This window comes from Moschus berezovskii, chromosome 15 (genome assembly GCF_049115385.1).
Source record: "Moschus berezovskii isolate FMDL1 chromosome 15, NW_MosBer_1.0, whole genome shotgun sequence".
NCBI lineage: Eukaryota > Metazoa > Chordata > Mammalia > Artiodactyla > Moschidae > Moschus > Moschus berezovskii.
This window is the reverse complement of record NC_142474.1, coordinates 75,085,328-75,107,507: the sequence shown is the minus strand read 5'-3', so window position 1 is coordinate 75,107,507 and position 22,180 is coordinate 75,085,328. Positions and strand designations below refer to the sequence as shown.

General features: G+C 40.4%; 1 protein-coding gene across 2 annotated transcripts in view; it reads left to right on the top strand.

The window, feature by feature from the left end:
• The window catches only part of TMX4 (thioredoxin related transmembrane protein 4), a 67,485-nt gene extending 46,387 nt beyond the window's left edge, over positions 1–21,098 (top strand). Inside the window, exons 6-8 of one of the 2 annotated variants that reach the window (XM_055426837.2) lie at positions 6,397–6,498; positions 14,979–15,042; positions 16,646–21,098. In XM_055426837.2, the coding sequence (XP_055282812.2) occupies positions 6,397–6,498; positions 14,979–15,042; positions 16,646–17,007 (528 nt within the window). In that variant the 3' untranslated portion in view covers positions 17,008–21,098. The remainder of the gene's footprint in view (positions 1–6,396; positions 6,499–14,978; positions 15,043–16,645) is intronic. The other variant, XM_088844292.1, reaches the window with a different exon arrangement.
• The last annotated feature ends 1,082 nt before the right edge of the window (positions 21,099–22,180 follow it).

Sequence of the window (22,180 nt, the reverse complement as noted above, 5' to 3'; positions counted from 1 at the left end):
CACTGGCAGGCGGGTTCTTTGCCACTAGTGCCGCCTGGGAAGCTGCTCTGTGTGATTGTATCATTTCATTCCGTCTTCGCAGTAACTCAGAACTGCTATTTAGGTTACAATGCTGAACTTTTAGATAATATTGAACGTATCATGTAACCTTTGCTCCTCTCTACATGTCTGGTAATCTAAATCCTTCCAGATTTGACAAAACTGCCGGGGAATTAAGTATATATTTTTAAAGTATTTCAAAAGATCTTTATATGTGATTACCTCCCTGTATTTGTCTTTTATGACCAACCTAGATAGTATATTAAAAAGCAGAGACGTTATTTGCCAACAAAGGTCCAGCTATGGTTTTTCCAGTGGTCATGTATGGATGTGAGAGTTGGACTGTGAAGAAAGCTGATCGCCGAAGAATTGATGCTTTTGAACTGTGGTGCTGGAGAAGACTCTTGAGAGTCCCTTGGACTGCAAGGAGATCCAACCAGTGCATTCTAAAGGAGATCAATCCTGGGTGTTCACTGGAAGGAATGATGCTGAAGCTGAAACTCCCAATACTTTGGCCACCTCATGCGATGAGTTGACTCACTGGAAAAGACTCTGATGCTGGGGAGATTTGGGGGCGGAAAGAGAAGGGGATGACAGAGAATGAGATGGCTGGATGGCATCACCGACTCGATGGACATGAGTTTGAGTGAACTCTGGGAGTTGGTGATGGACAGGGAGGCCTGGCGTGCTGTGATTTATGGGGTCGCAAAGAGTCGGACACGACTAAGCGACTGAAATGAACTGAACTGAAGTTATGATTATACATCATTTGTCATATTTGGAACTTAATATTCAAGGACATATTAACAACACGTGGCAAGAATACACAGAAGAACTATACAAAAAAGATCTTAATGACCCAGATAACCGTGATGGTATGATCACTCACCTAGAGGCAGACATCTTGGATTGCAAAGTCAAGTGGACCTTAGGAAGCATCACTGCGAACAAAACTAGTGGAGGTGATGGAATTCAAGCTGAGCTATTTCAAATCCTAAAAGATGATGCTGTGAAAGTGCTGCACTCAGTATGCCAGCAAATTTGGAAAACTCAGCAGTGGCCACAAGACTAGTAAAGGTCAGTTTTCATTCCAATCCCAAAGAAGGGCAGTGCCAAAGAATGCTCAAACTACTGCACAACTGCACTCATTTTACATGCTAGCAAAGTAATGCTCAAAATTCCCCAAGCCAGGCTTCAACAGTACATGAACCGAGAATTTCCAGATGTTCAAGCTGGATTTAGAAAAGGCAGAAGAACCAGAGGTCAAATTGCTAGCATCCATTGTGTCATAGGAAAAGGGAGAGAGTTCCAGAAAATCATCTACTTCTGCTTCACTGACTATGCTAAAGCCTTGAACTGGGTGATCACAGCAAACTGGGGAAATTCTTAAAGAGATGGGAATACCAAATCACTGTACCTGCCTCCTAAGAAATCTGTATGTAGATCAAGAAGCAACAGTTAAATCCAGACATGAAACAACAGAGTGGTTCCCAATTGGGAAAGGAATACATCAAAGCTGTATATTGTCACCCTGCTTCTTTATATGCAGAGTACATCATGCAAAATGCTGGTCTGGATAAAGCACAAGCTAGAATCAAGATTGCCGGGATAAATATCAATAACCTCAGATACGCAGATGATGCCACCCTTTTGGCAGAAAGCAAAGAGGAACTGAAGAGCCTCTTGATGAAGGAGAAAGAGGAGAGTGAAAAAGCTGGCTTGAAACTTAACATTCAAAAAACTAAGATCATGGCATTTGGTCCCATCACTTCATGGGAAATAGATGGGGAAACAGTGGAAACAGTGTCAGACTTTATTTTTTGGGGCTCCAAAATCACTACAGATGGTGATTGCAACCACAAAATTAAAAGATGTTTGCTCCTTGGAAGAAAAGCTATGACCAACTTAGACAGCATATTAAAAAGGAGAGATATTACTTTGCCAACAAAGGTCTGTCTAATCAAAGCTATGGTTTTTCCATACAGTCATGTATAGATGTGAAAGTTGGACTATAAAGAAAGCTGAGTGCTGAAGAATTGATGCTTTTGAACTGTGGTGTTGGAGAAGACTCTTGAGAGTCCCTTGGACTGCACAGAGATCAAACCAGGCCATCCTAAAGGAGATCAGTCCTGGGTGTTCATTAGAAGAACTCATGCTGAAGGTGAATATCCAATACTTTGGCCACCTGATGCGAAGAGTCAATTTATTAGAAAAGACCCTGATGCTGGGGAATTTTGAAAGCATGAGGAGAAGTGGATGACAGAGGATGAGATGGCATCACAAACTCAATGGACATGAGTTTGAGCAAGTCCTAGGACTTGGTTAAAGACACAGAAGCCTGGTGTGCTATAGTTCATGGGGTGGCAGAGAGTCGGACATGACTGAGTGACTGAACAGCAACAGTTCATGGAGCTCATGAAAACTCTGCTTTTTGTGCATATTAATATGTGTTTGGAGAAATTTAAAAAGAACTTTTGTGTCTCAGTTTTTCAGTTGTATTATATTTTTTGCTTTTTGAGATATACCTACTTTAGGTTTTTTTTTTTCTTTAGCAACAGAAAATAAATTGGTGACTTGAACTTAATCTTTTTTGTTTAAATTCTGTTGTCTTTTTTGACATTTTTATATCATATTAAAAAATAGCATTTGTCCTCTTATATAGTTTGAGTTTCATTTGGTTTTCTTCTGATATTTTCTTTTATTGGTGAGAAGTTTATTCAAAGGTTGGGAATTTTGCATTGCAAACCAGGAACTGAAAGTAAGGATTCATCCTGTTGCAATATTTTCACACTAAATATATTTAGGAGTCATATATTTTGATGGCTATCTGAAAACCTTATAGATATATACTCTCTAAACCAACAGGATAATTGTAATAGGTGTCAGGAATCTTCAAAAGCTTAGCACAGAATCTGTTATAACTGCAGGTCAGGAGAGAATTTGTTCTGAGGGTTAAGAAGAGATTGTGAAAGTTGCTCAATCATGTCTGACTCTTTGCGATCTCATGGACTATACAGTCTGTGGAATTCTCCAGACCAGAATACTGGAGTGGGTAGCCTTTCCCTTCTCCAGGGGATCTTCCCAACCCAGGGATTGAACCCAGGTCTCCAGCATTGCAGGCAGATTCTTTACCAGCTGAGCCACATGGGAAGCCCAAGAATACTGGAACCCCTTCTCCAGCGGATCTTCCTGACCCAGGAATCAAACCGAGGTCTCCTGCATTGCAGGATTCTTTACCAACTGAGCTATCAGGAAGCCTTAAAAAGAGATTAGATGGAAAGTAATTGTGACCCTCACACATTGTTATAAAGTAGTTTTCTTTTCAAAGACAGTACCAGGGAAAAGAAATAATTGTTCAAACCTCTTATAGCTTGACTGATAACAAGGAGTTGCCATTTTTTCATTATGTCATGCAAATGATTTCTGTGGGTAGCATTTCAAGGCCAGGAGTTGATGTTTTATCTCTGTAGGCACAGGGCACAGCCTTGGGCAGCATGGATGGATTCTGTGTGAATGCATTGGACTGCAGAGAAAAGGCCATTTGAAGAACAGAACATGATCCATCTCTGAATAATCAGTTAATATGTTCTTATTAGTGATTGAGAAATACAGTATATATGGTATATATATGTATATTTGGACTTTGCAGATGTTTTTAAAAGAACAAAAAGTTTAATTTTATAAGAAATTGTAAAATTTGACACATAGCAATTGCATTTACATTCTGTAAGGTCACTTTTTCTAATATTAATACTGTAATTTTTTCTTTCTGGTTAGTGCCTACCTGGAATTATTTTTTTCAACTTTCAACCTTTCTGTTATGTTTTGAGTGAATCTTATAAAAAGCTCCACCTCTGAACCTTGGACACCTTATCCTGGCTCCATTCCTCAAATCCATCTGACCACTGGTTGGAATGTCCTCCTTTTTTTCTGCTGTAAACAGTGTCTTCATTTGTCCTCTCATTCAAATCTGTTTATAGTTAAAAATTAGCTCTAATTCAGTTACCTGTTACAAAAATATAATATTATAAAGTATTGGGCCCAGCAGGTGACATTTGCATGCATTTTAAGGAAATAATATGATGCTTCCTTGTAATGAGCACATATAATATTGAACTCAGGCAGGTCAGTATTTTCCACAAGTGGAAAGTTACTTTGCCTGGCAGAGAAACAAACACAGAAATCTAAAATTGAAATAGGTCGGTTTTAATCAGTCATTACTTGGAAACATGTATACATAAAACTTCATGTGCCTAGTACAGGAACCCTAATAGTCTTAAAGGTACTCTGAAACTGTTGTAGACTCAGACAAAGTAAATGATAAAGATTTGTGGCTACAGGTTTGAAAACACAACTTGATTAATGAGGCTTTAGTAATTTTTTAGTAATAACCTAGAAAGACCACAAGATGGCAGAGTTTCTCTAAGAATCTCAAGCAAATTCCTTAAAGAGTATGGCAGTACAAGAAAATTGAAGTGGAATATGTAAGAGGATGTTTTTGAATGCACTGAGAATATGACTCAATGCAGTGATTCAAAGGCACATCATTTACTGAATTCTAGAAAATAACTTAGAAAATTTCTTAAGTACTTCTTAAATCATTTATTTTGCAAAAGGGTTAAGACACTGTCCAGATGGACTTATAACTGGATGTGTTATTCATTGCAACTATATGGGCAGATACTACTTATAAAGCAAATTAAAGAATTCATATGTCCATGGGTCAGCACAAATGCACACTGGCTTTCCATGTCTTCTAATTCCTTGGCCCATTTCAGAGTTTAATTGTGATGATGACATTGAATAATCAAGACAAGCATAAGTAGGCTATGTTCAGTATGCCAAATTTCCTAGAGAACTGTACAATGCATCTTAAAACTTCCACTGAACAGAGTTTGAGCAAAACAACCTTTTATGTCCTAAATATCTCTTTTGTCTATAGAGTACTAGATTATTCTTAGATAGTTGCCCTGGCTGAAGATAGAACAATGACCAATGCCATCAACAGAAGACAGATGACAGTTTTATAAGTCAGGAGTTGTGTGCATTCCTGTGAATAGTTTAAGGATTTGCTAATGTGTTTTATTTATTCAATAAATATTTACTGAACACTTTGATTGCATGTGTCAGTATTTAAAAACTTGAGGGGTCTTTAGACGTGTCTCTGCTGCTGAGTAAACATCGGAGAGGAGAGATCTCAGACATCTAGATCAGCTAACAGTCTGTTTAGTTTATTCTGAGTTAAGCCGGAACCAGACATATTATCTAATTGTATTGACTGTTACAAACTGAGGAGCCAGTGGGAGAGACTTGAGTAACTTCAGTTGTGAGAAACATTTAAATAGCATCTTGGACTAGTTTTCATTAACCTCATCAGTTATGAGCAAGTCATTCAATCATTATTTCTGTTTGCTGGTGGCATTTAGTTTGGAGCCATTTCATGCTGTGCCCAGTAATCTCATAGATAAACTATCTATAGACATAAAAATATCATAAAGCTATTGGCTTTTTAATGAATTTTTTTAAGCAAAAAGGGCCTAAAATAGATGATCACAAAGCCGTCATGAGGCAGCATGACTCCTTCAAGTCCATGTCTAAATGGGCTTTGATTCTACACTAGCAAGTTCATATCTGTAATTCCTGTATGATTTAGCATGTGATACCTGTAGCTCAGATTGTATCTCCGCACTCATTTTTCACTGTTTGAGTGAAAAATAGAGTCCCAGGGGATAGTAAACAAGAAGGAATGTGCACTTTCTTCAAAGACTGATGAAACCTTATTTGCTCATAATGAATTAACTGAAAAATGTCTTAATTTTATGGTGATTAGGAAATTTGTAAAGGATGGCTGGGTGTCAAGCAATAAGAATATGAGTAGAAAAAGGAAGTATGGAAATATTTAAATGGTTGATGTTCCATGAGCAGTAATTTAGTTCTACTTAAAAACTGATAAAGGCCCAATTAAAAAAAAAAGTTTAATTTTTTATGGATATCATAAAATGAGTAAACATTAAGGTATATAAGTTATTAGGGGATAGTGACCAAAAAAAATCTCATGATGGAAGAAGGATAAACAATCCTACCAGAGTTCTGTTTGGTCATTTGCTTCAAAGAAGTATAGCTCATACTAGATCCGACCTTGATTTCTACTCTCAGATTCTCGGTGTTATAAAATCTGACTTCCTCTTGAAAAATAATACAGATGCATAATCTGCTGGATGATTTCTGTGGGAGCTCATATAAATAGAACTGTAGACTTGAGTAAAGGGGTAAAGAGGGAGATTCAAACATTTTTAGTTCTCTTTATAAATATATATATATATATATTTTTTTTTTACTTTTTCCTTCTGATTACAGCATCTTCACAACTATTTCACAGTGACCCTTGGAGTTCCTGCTTGGTGTTCTTACTTCATTTTTGTGATAGCCACCTTGATTTTTGGCCTTTTCATGGGTCTGGTAAGAGATAATGTGAATTTCTTTTCTTGTCTTTAAATCCAATTGGTTTCATGCAAAACTAGAAAGCAGCCAAGAAAGAAAAAGCACATAAACAAATGTCATTTTGTGTATAATCTAAGCAGTTAAATAACATTTGCTTGTATGATACTACTTTCAATGGAAATTTGAGATGTAATGGAAAATTCATTAAATTATTATCCCCCAATCCCCCCTCTTAAATATTCTGAAGATACGTGCCACCCAAAACATAGGCAGTGTTGAAGAGAGAAATAGAGACTTAACTTGAGTTGATAAGTTAGTTTCCAAGACAACTGAATCAGCTGTGAATTCACACATTGCCTGCTTGATTGGAACACTGTTGTGATAAGGCCAAAGCTGTGAATTTGTTCCTTGGATGAGCAAGATGATTTTTCCTGTTTGTATCCTCAAATTGAAAATCTGAATGTGACCAGCTTCTTATACATATACTCCAGTTTTCCCAAGGTAGATTTTGTAAGATAATGTGGATTTTTAAAAAAATGACAATCATTGTTATGTGAAAAAATGAGATGCAAACCACATCACTATGTCTTCTTTGGATTTAAAAATCCCTATCCATTAGGCATCTATACTTTCTTCCTAGAGTTTTAGATAGGGCTTGGAATAATTTCATACTTTATACTTATTTATATGGGCAACTGTAAATGCTTGGGTGTGTTTTTCTCTTGGTTATATATTTTTGAAATCTTTTTCTTTACCTACTCTTGATCAATTTGAGCTTTAAACTCGAGAAGTTCATAAAAATTATTATACTATATACTCATCACATAGTTCTTAAGCACTATATTATAGATAGGAATAATTGATGACTAAAAATTTATAGAAAAAAGACCGCCCTTTAGGTACGTTTGTCTTAAAGTCTGTCCTTACATTTTGTAATGTATTTCAGCTCTTTCACACGGTCTTTTACAAAATAAACTTAAGGAAAATGTTAGCAGTCACCTCTATTGCAAGCCATAACTTGGTACTATAGAGTCATACTCCAGGGTACCAGGGAGGCTTGATTTTATTTTGCCATGAGTATGCTCACCTCATATATGGTTTGTATTTGTCATTTGACTACTGATGTTAACTTCATGGGTAGGGACAGAACTTAAGTAGTCCTGGGTAATTCAGTAGTCCTGGGTATGTTCCATTCTGCTGTATTAATCTTATTGCTAATTAATGTGTTCTTAGTCCTCTGGCCTAAAATAATTTGACTTTGGATATAACTTTGTGGATATCAATGTATTTCTCCCATCCGCTGTCTACTCTGGAGCTGCATGAGTGTGTGGCTTCTGTAGGGGAAACAATATGAGATCCTGGGTGATTCTGAGATGGAGTTATAGTTGAGTATGGGCCTATTGGAAGTAAAAGTGAAGTCGCTCAGTGGTGTCAGACTCATGTCCCCAGGGACTGTAGCCTATCAGGCTCCTCCGTCCATGGGATTTTCCAGGCAAAAATACTGGAGTGGGTTGCCATTTCCTTCTCCAGCAGACCTTCCTGACCCAGGGATTGAACCTGGGTCTCCCGCATTATAGACAGACACTTTACTGTCTGAGCCACCAGGGAAGTCCAAACACTGAAAATTCTTCTCAGCATAAATAGCTTTAGAATTTTATTTTTGAGGTTGACTTTAAGTTGAAAAAGTCAGGCCTGTCTGGGCCCTAAGTTTATAAAATTATCAGTGTAGGAAGGTTATTAGAGACTTGATCTGAAGAAGGGAGTTGATTCTAGACTAGTCAAGTGACCAAGTGATACTGTTCCTTTAAAGAAGTTGGGAAGAGAACATTATTTAAGGAAATAATTTCAAAGCAGTAATAAGACTCATACGTTTTCTATTAATACATTTCCGAAAAACAGCAAGCGTGTATCTCTGCTCAGCGTGCATTTTCTTCACCTGTAATGTGTGTTGAAAGTGACACAACTAGAAGCTTTGTCTTCAGTGAGATCTCAGGTTCACTGATCCCCATTACCTTTGCCTTTAACTGAGGACTGAAAGCAAGGCATGGGGTGTCGTCATGTGAAGCTTGATCTCGCTGACCTCAAAGGGTCTCCTTCCTTCTGTGAGGCATCGTTTCAGTCCAGTTTAGTTGCTCAGTCACGTCCGACTCTTTGCAACCCCATGAACTGCAAAACGCCAGGCCTCCCTGTCCATCACCAACTCCCGGAGTTTACTCAAACTCATGTCCATGGAGTTGGTGATCCATCCAATCATCTCATCCTCTGTCGTCCCCTTCTCCTCCTGCCCTCAATCTTTCCCAGCTTCAGGGGCTTTTCTAATGAGTCAGTTCTTCGCGTCAGGTGGTGAAAGTATTGGAGTTTCAGCTTCAGCATCTGTCTTAATGAATATTCAGGATGATTTCCTTTAGGGTGGACTGGTTTGATCTCCTTGCTGTCCAAGGGACTCTCAAGAGTCTTCTCCAACACCACAGTTCAAAAGCATCAATTCTTTGGCGCTCAGTTTTCTTTATAGTCCAACTCTCACATCCATACATGACCACGGGAAAAACCATAGCTTTGACTAGAAGACCTTTCTCGGCAAAGTAAAGTCTCTGCTTTTTAATATACTGTCTAGGTTGGTCATAGCTTTTCTTCCAAGGAACAAGCATCTTTTAATTTCATGGCTGTAGTCACCATCTGCAGTGATTTTGGAGCCCAAGAAAATAAAGTCTGTCAGTGTTTCCATTGTTTCTCCATCTATTTGCCATGAAGTGATAGGACCAGATGCCATGATCTTCATTTTTTGAATGTTGAGTTTCAAGCCAGCTTTTTCCACTCTCTTCTTTCACTTTCATCAAGAGGCTCTTTAGTTATTCTTTGCTTTCTGCCATAAGGGTGGTGTCATCTGCATTTATGAGATTATTGATATTTCTCCCAGCAATCTTGATTTCAGCTTGTGCTTCATCCAGCCCAGCATTTTGTGTGATATACTCTGTGTGTAAATTAAATAAGCAGGGTGACAACACACTGCCTTGATGTACTCCTTTCCCAATTTGGAGGCAGTCTGTTGTTCCATGTCCAGTTCTAGCTGTTGTTTCTTGACCTGCATACAGATTTCTCAGGAGGCAGTTCAGGTCGTCTGGTGTTCCCCTCTGAGAATTTTCCACAGTTTGTTGTGATCTACACAGCCAAAGGCTTTGATGTAATCAATAAAGCAGATTTTTTTCTGGTATTCCCTTGCTTTTTCAGTGATCCAATGGATGTTGGCAATTTGATCTCTGGTTCCTCTGCCTTTTCTAAATCCAGCTTGAACATCTGGAAGTTCATGGTTCCTGTACTGTTGAAGGCTAGCTTGGAGAATCTTGAGCATTACTTTAGTAGTGTGTGAGATGAGTGCAATTGTCTGGTAGTTTGAACATTCTTTGACATTGCCTTTCTTTGGGATTGGAATGAAAACTGACCTTTTCCAGTCCCATGGCCACTGCTGAGTTTTCCAAGTTTGCTGGCATATTGAGTGCAGCACTTTCACAGCAGCATCTTTTAGGATTTGAAATAGCTCAACTGGAATTCCATCACCTCCACTAGCTTTGTTCATAGTGATGCTCTCTAAGGCCCTCTTGACTTCGCATTCCAGGATGTTTGGCTCTAGGTGGGTGATCACACCATCATGGTTATCTGGGTCATGAAGATCTTTTTTGTATAGTTCTGTGTATTCTTGCCACCTCTTCTTAATGTCTTCTGCTTCTCTTAGGCCCATACCATTTCTGTCCTTTATTGTGCCAATTTTTGCATGGAATGTTAATATACGCATTGGCCAGGAAGGGCAGGACATTTCCCATAGAGAAATGATTTCCTGATCAAGTCTTTGTTTCTCATAAGCCTCATCATTACATCTTTCTTTTTTTCCATAATTTTAAAAGATAGGAAATCCAAGTACGACTGCTTGTTTGGTTTTTGTTTGCTGTCTTTATTGAGCCTAGTAATGGTTGAAATATTTTACCAAGTGTTATTCTTTTGTTGTTAATTAATTATTTTAATTGGAGGCTAATTACTTTACAATATTGGTAAAGTGGTTTTTGCCATACATTGACATGAATCAGCCATGGTTGTACATGTGTTCCCCATCCTGAACCCCCCTCCCACCTCCCTCCCCATCCCATCCCTCAGGGTCGTCCCAGTGCACCAGCCCTGAGTGCCTTGTCTCATGCATCAAACCTAGACTGGCGATCTGTCTCACATATGGTAATAAACATGTTTCAGTGCCATTCTCTCAGATCATCCCACCCTCGCCTTCCCCCAGAGTCCAAAAGTCTGTTCTTTACATCTGTGTCTCTTTTGCTGTCTCACATATAGCATCGTCATTACCATCTTTCTAAAGTCCTTATATATGCATTAATGTACTGTATTGGTGTTTTTCTGACTTACTTTGCTCTGTATAATAGGCTCCAGTTTCATCCACCTCATTAGAACTGATTCAAATGTATTCTTTTTAATGGCTGAGTAATACTCCATTGTGTATATGTACCACAGCTTTCTTATCCATTCATCTGCTGATGGACATCTAGGTTGCTTCCATGTCCTGGCTATTTTAAACAGTGCTGCGATGAACACTGGGGCACATGTGTCTCTTTCAATTCTGGTTTCCTCAGTGTTGTGCCCAGGAGTGGGATTGCTGGGTTGTATGACAGTTCTATTTCCAGTTTTTTTTTAAGGAATCTCCACACTGTTCTCCATAGTGGCTGTACTAGTTTGCATTGTTATTTTTCACATGTACTCCAAGGGCTCAGTTTTAGAAATCAAGTATATATTTTGCATTTTAAACTAATATGGGGAAGATCCATAAGTGTACATGAGATTACTCTGGCCTCATCACTTTCTGACATCAGCAACTGTGCTTTGAAGGATGGAAAACAGCAAAGCTGTGGACAGGCAGAAACGCCATGGAATATACGGGAAGCAAACTTTTGCCTCTCTTATCTGGTCTCCATTTCAGTTGGTGTAATACTGTCTGAATTGTGCAACTTGGGTGAACCATTTTTCTATTGGATTGGCCAGTAGTTCATTTGGGTTTTCCCCAAGATCTTGTGGGAAAACTGGAATGAACTTTTTTGGTCAACCCAGGATATGCTGCTGACCGCTTCCTAGCGCAGAGCTTCCACAGAGAGGGTCTCCAGTATCAGGAGGGGTAGCTCTCACTGTCCATGAAAGATGGAAAATCTGTCTGCTCTCCTCTTTCAGATGCCTGGCTGTCTGCTAAGCTGAAACCTGAAAATCTGACTGTTGGAGGGAAGAGGGAGAGGAGCGTACCATTCCTGTATAGGCTGTTTGTGAACGGTGCCATGTTTAGTGGCTCAGAAAGCAGCCCATCATGAGAGAGTGGGTCTTTGGACTGGAAAATAGATCCTGAACTGATGGAACGAGAGGATTTTCCCCCCAGTTTCTGGGAAGAATGACGGTGTAATGGAGTTATGTAGTATTGGAGATATGAAACAGGCCTTAGTGGTAGACTGACCCCAGACTTGTCCTTTTGAGAGAATGCAAGTGAGAAAACAGTTAAGTGACTTGCCCAGGGTCATACAGCTGACAGGGTTGAGGCTGGTGTCCTGTAAGTCTCTTCTAGGCCCCCTTACGTAGCATGCTAGAAGGCCCAGGTATCTCACAGGTGGGACTTACTCCCTTACAGGCTTTGTTGTAAATGCCAATTATTTGTCACTGGCAGGTGTTTCTTCTTCCCTTTGCAATGTGACCAAACCAAAAATTTCTGCTTCAGTTGGTATTAAGAAAGGAAAAAGGAAAAAAAAGTCCCAAAAAAGCATTATGTTGAGTGAATAGCTGCTCTAAGCATGTGGCTATCATTTGGTTCGCAGACTCTTCTTTTCAGGCGGAAGTGTTTTCCTCTTTGTTGTTCACATCAGTTTAACAGCTTGGAGCTCGCTCCTCTGCAGCCCACGGTGCGCCGTGCATCCCACTGCCCTGTACGTGGCTTTCCTCTGTCTGTCATTTAGGCATTTCTCTGGATCCAAGCTCCAATACTTTGGCCACCTGATGCAATGAGCCGCCTCATTGGAAAAGACCCTAATGCTGGGAAAGATGAAAGGCAGGAGGAGAAGGGGACAGTAGTGGATGAGATGGTTGGATGGCATCACCGACTCAGTGGACATGAGTTTGAGTGAGCTCCGGGAGACACTGAAGGACAGGGAAGCCTGTTGCTGCAGTCCATGGGGTCGCAGAGTTGGAACTGAGTGAGCGACTGAACAACGGATCCAAGAACCTCTGTGCGCAGCTTGGTGCTGCTCACCCAAGTCAGACTGCTGGTGGGGCTCGTCCTCCTAACCGTGTCCAGGGCCCCAGAGGCCACCTCTCCCAAGCGGTCATTCTGGATCCTTCCCACCCCCAGAACTGGCTGTTGTCTCTGTATCTCTGAAGTATCTATCAAAGAGCTGTCTTCATTTTTTTATGAGTTCCCTGTTACATATTGCTTTACAACTTCCTTTTTTATCTTTTTCTGAACCCTTCCCCCTAGATTTTAACATGGTATCTTAAATGTAATGAACCAAATGTTAATAAATGAATTTGCAGGTGGTAATAGTCAAAGTGAGTTACTCATTTGACGTTTATAAAATTGAATCAAAAGGACGTGACTTTGGAGTTTTAAACTTTTGAACCCCTTAAATTTATGAAGTACTGTTCCTATTTTAAAGATTGGGCAGTTGTTCACAGTGAAGGTGAAACCTAGGAGTTAGTTCGGTACAGGAGGACCACTGCAGCCCTTCTCAGCGGGCGGCTTCCTCCCCCTGGCCTCTCTCTGCTGCGCGGTACTGTGCAGAGGCCATGCGGAGGGTATAGGGAGCGAGGGACCCCGACTGCCTCAGCCCCGTTTCACACGTCGTGCCATCAGTTTCATCGGCGCAGCCCACAGTCTGGGTGTGGAACATGAGCCAGAATGAACCTTCCTCTCAGAAGCTTGTAGTTTACCAAGGGAAACAGCTTATTAGTAGCAAGTAGAAAGTGAGTCAATGCTGCAGAAAGGTTGGAGGTGAGGCCAGTCAATCACTCTTTAAAATAAGATCTAGTTCACATCACTGATGTGTTTTCTCAGTTTGTCCCTCTAGTAATTTCTTTTTATTATTATTATTGTTACTATTTTCCCACTGCTTTTCTTTAAATTGGAGACCAGTTACAGTATTGTGGTGGTTTCTGCCGTACATTCACATGAATCAGCCGTGGGTGTACATGTGTTCTCCATCCTGACCCTCCCTTCCACCTCCCTCCCCATCCCATCCCTCAGGGTCCTGCCAGTGTACCTCTAGTAATTTCTTGCAGCACTGTTAGTAATTCTACACCCTGAAACACTCTTCCATGTAATCAGGAGTTTCCCACTGGTGAGGGACAACGAATATACAGACTCCTTTTATTTATCATACTGTTGTGCAGTCACCAAGTCATGTCGACTCTACACGACCCCATGGACTCAGCACTCCAGGCCTCCCTGTCCCTCACCATCTCCCACAGTTTCCCAAGTTCATGTCCGTTGACTCAGTGATGTTATCCAACCATCTCACCCTCTGTTGCCCTTTTCTCCTTCTGCCTTCAGTCTTTCCCAGCATCAGGGTCTTTTCCAATGAGTCAGCTGTTTGCATGGGGTGGCCACAGTATTGGAGCTTCATCTTCCAAAGAGTGTTCAGGGTTGATTTCCTTTAAGACTGACTGGTTTGACCTCCTTGCAGTCCAAGGGACTCTCAAGAGTCTTCTCCAACACCACAGTTCAAAAGCATCAATTCTTCAGTGCTCAGCCTTCTTTATGGTCCAGCTTTCACATCAGTACATGACTACTGGAAAAACCATAGCCTTGACTATATGGACCTTTGTTGGCAAAATGATGTCTTTGCTTTTTAACACAATTATCTAGGTTTACCTAGTCAGAGCTTCCCTGCCAAGAAGCAGTCGTCTTCTGATTTCATGGCTGCAGTCACTGTCTTCAGTGGTTTTAGAGCCAAGAAGAGGAAATTGTGTCACTGCTTCCACCTTTTCCCCTTCTATTTGCCGTGTAGTAAAGGGACCAGATGCCAGGGTCTTATTTTTTGAATATGGAGTTTTAAGCCGGCTCTTTCACTCTCCTCTTCCATCTTCCCTCATCAAGAGGCTCTTTAGTTCCTCTTTGCTTTCTGCCATGAGTGGTATCATTTGTCATAGTAGGGTTTTTTCAAGGATCACTTCAGACTTGGCTGAGAGTGTCTGTTTTCTTGTACTTGCTTATTAATTCATCTGTTTTTAGTGGACTGTGTGTATACATTTGACTTTGTGACCTCTGTTTGAAATTAATAGTGTTTTCCAGCATTATATCCACATTTGAAAAATAGACAATTCTTAATTATACCCTTGCCTTGTTTTTTTGAGGACTTTTGGCCAATTGCTCTGTATTTATCTATGACTATCTGGTTATGGAAGCAAGGCCTAACTTTAAGGTTGTTTGGTAATAAATGTCTATTCACTCACTGTAAAATCACTTTTCCCTCCAGGTCTTGGTAGTAATATCAGAATGTTTCTACTTGCCACTTCCAAGGAATTTATCTGAACATTCTGGTAAGTATGACAAATTTATGAGATAGAGCATCTTTAGAAATCTGTGGCACGCCCTTCTGAGCTCATAGTGAATTTCCCCGTGGTTTGCTGGTGACCAAACCGTAACCACTGCCAAATTCCTTGAATGTGTTCTCTGGATGGATTTGAGCAAGCATTCTTTCATTTCCTCTCTTACATTAAAGAACATTTCATTTTGGCCATTACTTTTCCCCTTGAATTGTATGCCCTTCATTAATCAGTTGACATGTTTTCCTTCATTCAGACTGGGATGAGCAAGGCAGAAGGGGAAGTGGCACTCACCGAGTTTCTCCTGTGTACCAGTAATGGCTCTGAGCTATAAAAGCAGTCTTCCCAAATCCTTTCACTACTTCACACTGTCTCTGGGACCAAACATCCCTGGATTTCCATGCTTTTATTCCTGTTGTTTGCAGGAAGACTTTGTTTTCTTGGCCATACTTGTGTCCTATGGGATTTTAGTTTCCTGACCAGGATTGTACCTGCACTTCCTGAAGGGGACGTGCAGAGTCCTAACCATTGGACCGCCAGGGAAGTGTTGAAGACTCATGAGACTTGGTAATTGTTGAATTTTACGTGAGTTTAACTAAATAAGCTTATATTTCTTTCTTAATTTTTAAAGTTTTTAAGGCTTTCAGACTTCCATATATAAACTATGAATTCCTTAGAATTCTTAAAAGTAACAGAATCCCAGTTTAAGGTACCTTAGGGGAAAAAAGAAAAATCTATTAGTTTACAAAGCTGAAAAATCCAAGGATGTTCTGGTTTCATGCTCAGCCCAAAGATGATAGGTTTCTGTCTCTGTGAAGCTGACTGAGTGGCTTTCAACAGCCCCAAATTACATTTTATCAGTTTAACAATCCCTATAGAAGGAGAGAAAGTTTTCCTCCTCACTCTGGCCAAAAATTCCTGGACAGGACTCCAACTGGCACTGCTTAAGTCAGAGTTTGAACCAGTCACCATGACCAGTGAGTGTTTTGCTGAGCATTCTACAAGGTACATAAAACAGAGCACAGAGGAACCTTTGCCCTCCATGCCCCTGGGCTGTGCCCAAGTCAGCTTAGTCAGCGAGTCTCCAGAGAGAGGTGGAGACACCCTGGTGGGGCTCGGCTGCCATCCAGAGATCTGTCCTTTGCGGTAACATGGTTTCAAGGTGGAGAAAGCCATCCTGTGCCCCACTGTTTCCATTTCACAGCTAAATGCAATCGAATGCTGAATGACCTTTTTAACACTGAAGGATAGTTGATGTCCAGCGTTGTATTTGTTTCAGGTGTACAGTAGAGTTGATTAAATATTTTTATAGTTTACTCCATTTTAAGTTATTATACTGGTTATATCCCTATGCTGTGTATTACATCCTTGTTTCTTGTAGATTTTATACCTAGTAGCTTGTGCCTCTTTTCCCCTTCCCCTGTCTTGCCCCTCCTGTTGCTAACCACTAGTTTGTTGAGTCGGTACAAACCATTAGTTTGTATGAGTCTGTTTCTGTTTTATAATATTCTTGTTTTTTTAGATCCTACATATAGTGAAAGCATTGTGAATGCCCATTGTTTAATCGGAGAATGTTCCCCTTCTCTTTCTTCCACAGAGCAGAATCTCAGGCCAGAGGAGGTTCATTTAACTGAACAGTTGCAGGATGTAGAGGAGGAAAAGGATGATTCAAATGAAGAAGAAAACAAGGACAGCCTTGTAGATGACGAGGATGAGAAAGAGGACCTTGGTTACGAGGAGGAAGCAGAGGAGGACGAGGAGGACGGCCCTGCTGTTGGTGCGGATGAGAAGAGCGATGCCCAGGACCCGGAGCCCCCACGGGAGGCCCGGGAGGACGAGGGGTCCACTGAGGTGGGAGATGATAGCCTGGCGCAGCCCCATCCGGCTGGCACAGAGGCGGTGGGAGACTCGTTGAGACAGCGCAGAAGTCAGCATGCTGACAAGGGACCGTCGGCCTGAGGACAGTGTTTCCAAGAACATAGACCAAAAGAATATGTTAACTTCCCCTTTTGTCTGCAGTTTAAACCAAATTCTTATTTTTTTTGATTTAGCAAGCTTCTCTTAAACGATAATCTTTAGCCATTTAGTCTCATGGCATTAAGCCTCGTGTATGTTAGGGAGAATCTTTCAGGCATGACAATCAGGACACAGAAAAGCAAACATGGTGTCAGGGTCTGTTTGGGGCCGGGGGTGAGCACATGTTTGTTTACTTGGGGCCACAGAGCTCTGACCAGAGAGCACGGTCCCCAGTGTCAGGGGCACTGTTATGGGCACAGACAAGGCTGCAGGCCCTTAACGTGAGGGCAGGCGAGCTGAGCACCCTGAGTGTAGCAGACATCTTGCTTCCTCTTGTTTATTTATTTTTGTCAAACTGTAAGAAACATCAGGTACTATATACAGGGGTACTCTTTAGAGACAGAAGTTGAGAGGGCCTTGGAGATTATTGTAGAAAAAAGCTTGGAAATGTTCCTAACTCTGAACCTCCCTTCTTGTGTTTTATTTCTTACCTTTAACATTTCCAGTTTTCCCGCCATGGGCCTGTGGGCTCCACACCCTCTGAACAATACTTCCTCAGTGAGAGGACTCAGGCAGCAGTCAGCTCGATACTCAGTTCAGTTCAGTCGCTCGATATTAGCTGTATTTATTTTGCCTTAAGGGTTTAGATAATCAAGCAGCACAGCCCATGAAGCCATGACTGCCAAGCATCTCAAACAAAATGTAACCTTTGGAGATTCAAAAGGAAGTAGCAGTTTTACAGAAGAGATTTTGGTTGTTTTTAGGCAAAACATCATCTTCTTTTATTTTTCAAAAAGCTCCTTTAGCGATATTCTTTTTGAAGCCAGAAATCCCCTACGTCTTGCCAGTACAAGGTAATCTTATGACGAAAACTTGAACACTGTGTTGTTTTGTTTCCCTTTCAAGGGGTTCCCTGGCTCTTGAATCAGTTTAATAATAACTGAAAAAACATTTCTGGTTTTCCTTCAGTGATATGCTTTTGATGAAAGAACTAATGAAAGTGTGTATCTGGAAATGAAAGGTTTGATTTCATTTCCTTCATCCTTAATCTTGTATAGAACTTTATTCCTGTAAATCTCAATACTTAGTCTGCTAAAAGTACCCAGGGAGCCCAATGTCCTTTAAAAAAATCCATCCATCTATCTATGTCTTAGAATAAATTTATAATATTAGATTCCAAGCTTATGAAAGATGTCTAAAGTTTATCATACACCCCTTGAGTCCAGGTGGACTTGAGTCCAGGTTTATGGAATTCAAAAAGCTTCTGTCATTTTTTTTCATTTTTTTATTGAAGGATAATTGCTTCACAGAATTTTGTTGTTTTCTGTCAAACCTCAGCATGAATCAGCCATAGGTATACATAAATCCCCTCCCTTTTGACCCTCCCTCCCGTCTCCCTCCCCATCCCACCCCTCTAGGTTGATTCAGAGCCCGTTTGAGTTTCCTGAGCCACACAGCAAATTCCTGTTGGCTATCTGTTTTATTGGAGAAGGAACAGCCCACTCCAGTACTCTTGCCTGGAGAATCCCATGGACAGAGGAGCCTGGTAGGCTACAGTCCATGGGGTCACAAAGAGTTAGACATGACTGAGCAACTTCACTCATCTATTTTACATATGGTAATTAAGTTTCCATGTTACTCCATCATCTTTAAAAAGAAATATGCAGTACACTCCCATCTGCTGTTTAGATAACCCCTACCGTTGAACATGGGCTCACTGGAGGAGGGGGAGGGTTCTGAAAGCCTGCCCTGGCATGGCTGAATGAGCCTATTGCAGGCATCACACAAAGGGAGTTTTTATTCTGACAGAATCCAGTTTTTAGAGTTGGTTGTTTTCATCGTTCCCAGTTAGTCACCTGACAGTCTCATCCCCCAGTGTGATGACATTAAGAGTTGCTGATAATTTTTCTCTTTAGACAGCAATACAACCTCAAGTTTGAGGCCATCACAGAACTGACAGGCTGGGAAAACCTTGACTTATGCTCACTTCTCGCCCGACCACCGTCTGGGGCTCTGACACCTCACCCAAAGCACCTGTTCCAATGGTACCTCCAGGGAGGCAGCTCCATCTTCCTGATACCAGGAAGCCTTTCTGGAGCAGAGACAAGCTGAACCTGCCCTCCTGGCACTGGATTCTGTTTCTTTTCTAATCAGCTGAAACAAAATTTTCAGAGATAAGTGAATTCACGTTCAACAGTATAGAATAAGAAAGGCTTCATAGTTAGGCTTTTCTGTATGATACTTCCCCCCAAGTCCCCTCCCCCATATTGAAATAATTCTTTTTCTGTAAGTGGAGTATTTTACTAAAGGGGACGAAATGAAGAAATAAAATCTACTTTGGGTTTTTATAAATGTAAAGCCAATTTCCATGTGTTTTCTTTCTCAGCAATATTTTAAAAAAAAATAGAGGAAGAGGAGAAAATAGTTAGATGTGGATTCATTAAAAGTTGAAGTATTTGCTATGGGGAATATTTTTATAGTTTTTTTTTTTTTTAATATTCTGGTGAAAGATGTACACAATCAAATTTGATTTCTTTCCACTTACAACTTTTAGGTTCATTTTAAGTACTTCTTGAATATAAAACTAAAGGAAAATATCAACCCAAAGTAATTTAAAATTAGATTAACATTTCAATAGGAGTTGATAGATTTTTCCTGTGTGTAATATATTTAATCCAGAAGTGCATAGAAATATGATTTTTATTTTAAAAATAAATTATGATACCTCCCTGTATTGCAATATCAGTTATTTAGTTATAGAATATCAAAGTTAGGTAAATTAAATAAACGGTTCATTTGGGAATGGGAACAGTGCCTTCTGTGTGAGAAGTGAGAGCAGAGTGCCTGTTCACTGGTTAGAGGGAAAGTTTGAAACCTCAGTTACTGTTTCCTTGATTTCTTCCTTTTATTATTTATCTCTTGGTGAATGACCCCAGCTTGCTTAGAGTTCTCATTCTGAAGCAACATGTAGGTAGTCTACTTTCTTTCTTTTCCGTTAAACTGTAAGTGTGAATGGATAAGAAGTTGGTTCATTCAACTCACATGGCTTGACACCCATGAGTACACACCTGCTGCATTATCTTGGCACAAGATCCCAGTTAGCCACAAGCCTCTCTGACTTACAAGAAGAAATCCAAAATTACTACTGTGATAAAAAGGAAGCAAGCTTTGGACAGGCTGACACTGACAGTGGAGAAAGCCAAATTTTGACTCTTTTATGGCCCAGATCCTTGTTGATAGCTGTGGTATTTCTACACGATTTGGGTATGTGTGATTTGGGTAGAGATAGAAGTGTCTTTTAAAGCAAGTACTTGGCATGTGACCTTTTATTACCAAGACCTTTAAGAGTGGAGCCTGATTTACAGAATGAGAAACATTAAAGAGTCCGAAGAAGAGTAGAAATGATAAGACTAGCTGAGCTTTTAGCCTAAAACCTTAAATTGGCATGAAGTAACAAAAGGAAGGGGAGACTGGTGCTTTTGTTAATGTGTATCAGTAGTTTCATTATGTTGTTTATCTCAGTGTTAAAGTGTTATTTCTGCCAGTATTATAAATGTGTGGTTCATCCAGCCTTTCAAACAATAACATTTGGGGAAATGGTGATGTAAAATCTTCTGTGCCAATAGAAAAGTTCCTTCTTGTTCAGTATCTGCTTACATCAGTCTACATTATGATCCCCTTAGGAAGATTATAGCTTATTCTGAAAACCAAACATGGAGTCAAGTCAGATCGATCTGGATGGGGCAGCTTTTTGAGTATCTTTCCTGAGCCAGGAGGTTTGCTTGAAAGGCCTTTGATAGTTTCAGATCAGGACACATGGCCTTCAGATGGCTTATTCTCAGTGAAACTTCATGTGAACTGTGACACTGTATATATGTGACTCATACAACTTTAACTTGTTTCTGGTGTGTTTTAATCTTATTTGTTACTAAGCAGTGCAAATGTAGCTTCTTCATGCAAATATAGCTTTATACTAAAATTACTATTTATTTGTATTGCAATACATTATAAATTTGTTATTTATATTCTTATAATTGTCTTAATTTTTTAGCCTAGTGATACTTATTTTTCTCTTCATCTGTGTATTTTCCTCAAATGGCATCAGCAGCAACTGGAGTAGGAAATCAAGATATGAGCCTCAAGCAGCACACTGCCTGAATCACAGATCACCTTATCACAGAATTGTATGTGATCCTTGATGCTATTTGTTTTCATTTTATTGTAAATTTCCACTTGCATCAAAACCTAATGATGGTGATAACTTTACAGAAGTTCTTTTTCATACAAGAAATTCACATAAGTCATATGCCTAGGCAGTGAAAAATATTACTTTGTTAAAAAATAATTTTCATGTGTCCATCCTCCATCCTGTCCATCCTGCCTGTTCATTGTCCCTCTCTTCCTCGTTCTCCTTGACTTGATGAATCCCGAACGCTTGCTTTAGCTGCTCTGAGAGGTTCACACTCAACGCTCCCTCCTCATCATAGTTGTTATGTTGCCTATGGAAACCCACTGCCCTCAGGTCCCCTGTTTCCTGAGGTCTGGAAGTGGCCAGTGCTGGAGCAGATGGCAAGGGATGCTGCTAACCCTTCAGGACATTGAGCTGACCTGGTCTCCTGGGGCATTCAGAAGACTTCACCTGACCCTTCCTGTCAGTATAGCAGTGGAAAATCCCAAAGGACCAACTCCCTCAGAGACTGGGGTGAAATAATGGATATTAGAGTTTTCTCTTTTTTTTTTTTTGAAAGATATTAGGAACATGTGTGAACTTCCCTGGTAGCTCAGCTGGTAAAGAATCCGCCTGCAATGCAGGAGACCCCGGTTCAATTCCTGGGTCGCGAAGATCCCCTGAAGACAGGATAGGCTACCCATTCCAGTATTCTTGGGCTTCCCTGGTGGCTAAGCTGGTAAAGAATCCACTTGCAATGAGGGAGACCTGGATTCGATCCCTGGGTTGGGAAGATGCCCTGGAGGAGAGCATGGCAAACCACTCAATATTCTTGCCTGGAGAATTCCATGGACAGAGGAGCCTGGCAGGCTGCAGTCCATGGGGTCACAAAGAGCTGGACATGACTGAGCACACAGGGACGTGTAGTAAGTACAAAATTATTAAACT